At 46.8% G+C, this 5,898-nt stretch overlaps 2 protein-coding genes across 2 annotated transcripts; one reads left to right on the forward strand and one right to left on the reverse strand.

Annotated features, from left to right (window-relative positions):
* Window positions 1–4,226: 4,226 nt before the first annotated feature.
* On the reverse strand, window positions 4,227–4,953 carry LOC119288747 (uncharacterized protein Mb0911c-like). Its single transcript, XM_037568301.1, has 2 exons — window positions 4,728–4,953; window positions 4,227–4,638 (listed from the first exon to the last, which is right to left on the reverse strand). The coding sequence occupies exons 1-2, from the start codon at window positions 4,853–4,855 to the stop codon at window positions 4,350–4,352; spliced, it is 417 nt and encodes a 138-aa protein (XP_037424198.1). The 5' UTR covers window positions 4,856–4,953; the 3' UTR covers window positions 4,227–4,349.
* A 280-nt stretch (window positions 4,954–5,233) lies between these two features.
* On the forward strand, window positions 5,234–5,671 carry LOC119288748. The gene has a single exon (XM_037568302.1). The coding sequence runs from the start codon at window positions 5,258–5,260 to the stop codon at window positions 5,525–5,527; it is 270 nt and encodes an 89-aa protein (XP_037424199.1). The 5' UTR covers window positions 5,234–5,257; the 3' UTR covers window positions 5,528–5,671.
* Window positions 5,672–5,898: the final 227 nt, after the last annotated feature.

Consider the following 5,898-nt stretch of genomic DNA (forward strand, 5'->3'; position numbering starts at 1 on the left):
TCATCATGAAAGTGTCACATCCATGACAGAAATTCAGGCCATAATGTCACGGATGTTTCTTATTTTTTAGTGAGGATAATCTAGCTATGTTTGTGAAGACCATCATCATGTGACCACTATGTATACTGTCTGGTCCATGTCTTTTATAATAATATTACCGGATTAATAATAGTTGAAATGTCTATTGGTTAACTATGAACTATCCACATTATCATAATTTTTCTTTCTAAATGGTCGTTGAATTGCCTTCCAATGTGTACTACAATCGCTGTTTTACAGTCAATTACTATATAAATATTATCTCAGCCCTAGGAACATTAAATACAATTTCTATCTAATCCACAGTTTCACAATTTTCTCAATCAACTAACTATCAGTTTTTTTTGCAATTCTCAGCTCACATTAGCTTCTTCAGAGCTCACAACAATTTTTTTCAAAAGAGTTCTTAGCTCACATCAACTTTCTCACAGCTCACAACAATTTTTTCAAAAGAGTTCTTAGCTCACCTCAGCTTCCTCACGGTCAGAAATTTTCTTTTCTTTCTCACAGCTCACAACAGTTTATTTCATAAGAGTTCTTAGCTCACATCAGCTTCCTCACAGTCAGAATAATTTTACGAAACTCAGCTTTCTCATAGCTCATAACAACAAAATTTTCAGAAAATTTCTCAAGTCACATCATCTTTCTCATAGTGATTTCTCGGGTTACATCAGCTTTCTCATGGCTCACAACAGCCCGCAACAACAAAATTTTAAGAAGATTGTTCAAGTCACATCATCTTTCTCATAGCCCATGAACGAATTTGTTAGAATCTTCTGAGCCATATGCTATTTCGGTCAGGAATCACGCACCTCACGACGATTTTTTTCAGAGAATAGAGCCATACGCTATTTTGGTCAGGGATCACGCAGTGCTGCACGCACAACGGTACAGGCAATCACCAATTCATGACGACCTTTCAGAGTAGCCAGGGTAGCGGCCACGCTACACGGCGGCAGAATTGCCGCCAGGAGTGGCCTCTGGCCACCGCCTCGGAGCCTCAAAGGGCACAACCGAGGTTCTTAAAGCGATTGACAAGTTGCGGTGTGCCTACCTCTGGGCAGGATCTGACACGGTTAGTGGCGGCAAGTGCAAGATTAACTAGGAGCATGTCTGCAAGCCAAAGGAATATGGGGGGCCATGGCATTTTGCACCTTCACAAGTTTGCTGCCGCCCTCCGGTTGAGGTGGCTATGGCTTGAGTGGGATGACCCACCTCGTGCGTGGTGTGGATTGGGGACGCCTTGCACGACATCTGACCGCGACCTTTTCGCCGACTTGACTGAGGTCAAGATCGGCGATGGACAGAAGGCTTCCTTCTGGGAATCCTCTTGGCTTCAGGGTGTCAGGCCCAAAGATATTGCATCAAAGATTTTTGATATTTCACGCAAGAAAGGTGTTACAATCGCCACGGCCTTAAGGGATGGGTACTGGATAGCACAAATCAACATTGACACTGGCCTCACTCTAGAACACCTTCAACAATTCTTGGCCCTTTGGGAGAAGCTAGCGACTATGGCCATTCAGCCGGGTGTCCAGGACTTTATAGTGTGGAAGTCAACCAATGATGGGCAGTACTCTGCAAAGTCCGCTTACTTGACGCAGTTTCATGACCTCCCGCTCTTAAATTTGACTGCTACGGTCTGGAAGGCGTTGGCTCCCCCCAAATACAAATCTTTCGCCTGGCTTGTTATACAAAACAGAGTTTGGACGGTTGATAGGCTTTAAAGGAGAGGGTGGCCAAATTGTGACAAATGCCCACTCTGCAATCAAGTGCAAGAATCTGCGGCACACCTGACCTTCAAGTGTCGTTTCTCTGTTCGGATTTAGAATGTGGTCTTCTCATGGCCTGGGCTTGTTATCCCCTCTGCGGCACACCTGATCTTCAAGTGTCATTTCTCTGTCCTAATTTAGAATGTGGTCTTCTTGTTACTACATGTGAAACTAGACCATGAAAGCGCGCGTTGCCGCGCCTGTTCATCTTCAAGAAAAATATAGAAATTAAAGAAACATTTGATAAAATTTAAATGATTCAAATTACAATATTTCGGTATAGATGTTGGGGCATAGTTCACAACCATTACTTAAAAAAAATTATCTGACTAATCACATAAATTCTCTTTTCATGTTTGTCTTATATTACAGTCATCAGAATGGTTGTCTTGTTTGCTCTGGCACATAATTGAACTTTTCAAGAGTTCTTCGGTGGAATATCTTAATGGAATTGGCTTTCTTTTGCTAATAAAATGGAGTTAGCTATCTTCTAAATATTCCAAGCTTCCAATACAATTTTTTACTTAAAAAGAACTTAAAAGTTAATAATTGTATATTGCCATGAACAAGTCTAGAAAGAATGATCCGACAAAAATTACTGTCTAACACCTCTGTAGCAAGTGCCACCACAAATTAGTTTTTTGGATGCTCTTGTATGCTAGTTACCTGACATTCCTTGTGCGCATCTTCTTCAGTTGATATGCATCTAAAAGACATGCTGCTAAGTAGCTATGATTAGTCCCCTAAAAAGTAGCTATGATTAGGATAACTAAGCTAAGTATCTGATTTGTATGCTAACAAATCACTTGGGTAACATGAAACAACCTTGGCCAGTGTACTCAGAGATTCATCTTTACGGATATATATCAGAAGAGAAAAACGAAGGTATAGCTCATAAGAAGGATATTTGTCTCCTTTCGCAACATGAATGACATTGCTACATCAATTGTTTGGTTAAATACTTTAGGGCATCATTGCTGAAATTTAACTTATGACAGAAAATGTCCTACATGAGTAGGAAGCCGTGAACTGGAAAATCCAGGGGTCAGAACTTCCTATAATTCAATGAGTACAAAAATAAAAATAAAATACTTAAAATCTGGGAAAAACCTGCACTTAAACAACTCAACCATAAGCACAAAGTGGGAGTGGAGAAATAAAATCACCAAAGGCAAGAGCTCACCTGGCCTTCCGACTGTTTGCGTCGTGAGGACTAATGAGTAAGTAAGTAGATGCGTTCATGCGGCTTCGTAGCCCAGCCATTATGCCACCATCTGTCCATATCGATTGTTACCTTGCCTCTCGTTGGTTGCTGGTTGCGCCTCGCACGCGATCTTGCCTACAGCCACCATGGAAGAACTCTGCTGGGCAGGACATGGGAAATAAGAGACCCACCGTGGGGGCCTGCAGACGAAGAGTAGAGGACGAGTACATGGCATCCACACCGAGGCAAACAAGAGGTAGAAGATCTCTGCCGGGACGGAAGACGGCGGCGGCTCCAGACAAGAAGTAGCACCACCCCGCCTGGATGGAAGGCGGCGGCGGCCCAACGCCGAGGAGGAGGCGAGCAACTCGAGGATAGGTTTGGAGACCCGCCCTGTTAGAGGTACCTCATGGGCCTTTTACAAAACAGCCTGATTAGTGACAATTAGTGTAACTCGTTTTCCGAAGCAGCAACCCAGAAAAAGTGCCTTTCAGCAGTCAGCGTTATAATTGGAACGGCCGGGAAAATCTTGTGCGTAGATGAGAGTAATTCAACGGCTGAGAGCGTCAAAACACTGTGGGGGCTCATAACTAGCTGAGTTATACTGTTTAGTAATGAGAAATCTAAAATGAAAAGGTGCCTTTCAGCAGTCAGCGTTATAACTAGGACGGCCGGAAAAATCTTGTGCGTAGATGAGAGTAATTCAATGACTTTTGACATTATGGGGGCTTATAGCTAGCTGAGTTATACTGTTTAGTAATAAGAAATCTAGAATGAAAGAATGAAAGAAATGCCGGTGTCTTCAGGAGCAAAGCGATGCGATGCCGGTGGCGACTACCATGCCACGCATCAAAGAGGAAGTTTTTATTTGACCGACTGCGGACGCTAAACATTTGCGAAATAGGAAGTTTCTAACCGACTGCGGGCGCTAAACATTTGCGAAATAGGAAGTTTCTATTTGGCCGACTGCGGGTGCTAAACATTTGCGGAACGTAATGCCGCCAGAGTAATTTGTTTTGTTTTTCTTATGTCAAAGAGGAAATTTCTATTTGGGCCCACTGACGATGTCTGTTCTGAAACCTCTTCTTAGTCAAAGGGCACAGTGAACGGCTGCGGAGTGTGGACTGCACTACTGCAGAGCAACCGACAAGACCAACCGACTAGGCTAAGTAACTTCTACGTATTTTTGCCGGCGGCGGTGCGTGGAAACATTAGATAACTTGCTGTCGCTGGACATCGCGATTTATTATTTGGTATCGACAGAGTACAGCATTACGAGTCATTACAGTAGACACGAGCACAATACATTACAGTAGACACGAGCAAGTATGCCACTACTCGCGGACGTGGCTCCCAAGGCGCACGGTGATCCCGTCACAGTCCCTGATGTAGCCGACCTTCTGCCCCCAGTTCTTCTGCTCCGGCGCGCTCACCGGCACCGCCCCGTTCTCCACGGCCCGCCGGTACGCAGCGTCGACGTCGTCGTAGTCGAAGCAGATCTCCACGGGCCCTCGCTCACGGGGCGACTTGGGCAGCTGCACCTCGCCCATGAGCGCGTCCGTCTCCCTCTGGTGCCGCGGCGTGAACGCGATGGTCGTCGAGCCGGTGTCCAGCTCCGCCCACCTGCGCGCACAACAGACGATGCACAGACATGTCAGGTTGACCCCGCGGCCAGCTAGGTAGGCCTAGGCGCAAATGGTGATGGGGATTACTTGTGCGAGTCGTCGACCCGGCGGACGCTGTAGTTGAAGGCCTTGGCGTAGAAGGCGGCCGACTTGCCCACATCTTCGACGTAACACACGATGTACGCGAGCTTAGGTCTCACCGCCCCAGACGCCATGGCTCGTCCCTTCCGTGCGTACGGGTGCTACTGCTAACCACTTTGAGATGGCTCGGTGTTTGCCTTGAGCTGTTGTGTCTTCCTTGGCTCTCTCGATTACTGGCGCTCAGCTCTCGCCTGTGGTTTGCCTTTTAATGCGGCCCGGAATCGCCGCTCCGTCGGCAGCTTGGGAGGTGGCGCGCATGCATGCAGTGTTCTGGACTCTTCTCTCCACGTTTCAGATCGTGCCCTTCTTCTCGGTGACACGCGTGGACTGTGGAAGGTTCAGCGGCTCCTCAGACCGAATTCTCTGTAGGTGGCACTGACACGTAGCCACGGAACACGTCCTAGTTTAAGAAGCCGGGAGCCAACTCGAAGACGAACGCCAAAGTCCAACCCACAGCCCAGCACCATCGGATCGCCATGTCTGGAGCCCAAGGCGCACAGCCCAAGGGAGCTTTCACGGCGACCACGTACAGGTCGGCGGCAGCTCCCGACGGCCCGGAGGAGCGCCACCAGCAGCAGCAGTCGCCAAGGACAGAGCTACGGTCGAGCAAGGACGAGCATGGGTTACCGGTGAAGATGCTCGAGGAGAGGGTCGAAGACGCCACTGGGAAGGGCGGTCCGGTGTTCGGCGCCGGTACGGACGACGGCAAGCCCGACCTGGGCGTCACAGGCACCGGCGGAGGCTAACCGCTAAGCTAGTTGTTACATGGCGTGCTTTGCGCAGCATTTGTATTGAAGCATAAACTGTGATGTACTCGTAGTATGTAGAGTAACTTCCAAGGAGTGGAATAAGATTACGAGATCAGAATAAAAAGAAAAAAGATTGAATTCCAAGGCGACTCTCCTTTATCTCGAAATCACTAGTTGAGAAGTGCTCGTTGCAAAGATCACTTCAACTCCCTAGGTTGCGACGTCATTTGTCTGTCATCCGGGAGTCTTCCTTTTTTATATAGGTCCGTTTATTTAAAACATTGTCTCTTAAACCGTGAGTCTAAATCTTAAACCGCTTTTACTGTTGAATTTCTTACATTGAGATTCTCAAAACTAGATCTATGTTA

Source organism: Triticum dicoccoides, chromosome 4A, assembly GCF_002162155.2.
Source record: "Triticum dicoccoides isolate Atlit2015 ecotype Zavitan chromosome 4A, WEW_v2.0, whole genome shotgun sequence".
Lineage (NCBI taxonomy): Eukaryota > Viridiplantae > Streptophyta > Magnoliopsida > Poales > Poaceae > Triticum > Triticum dicoccoides.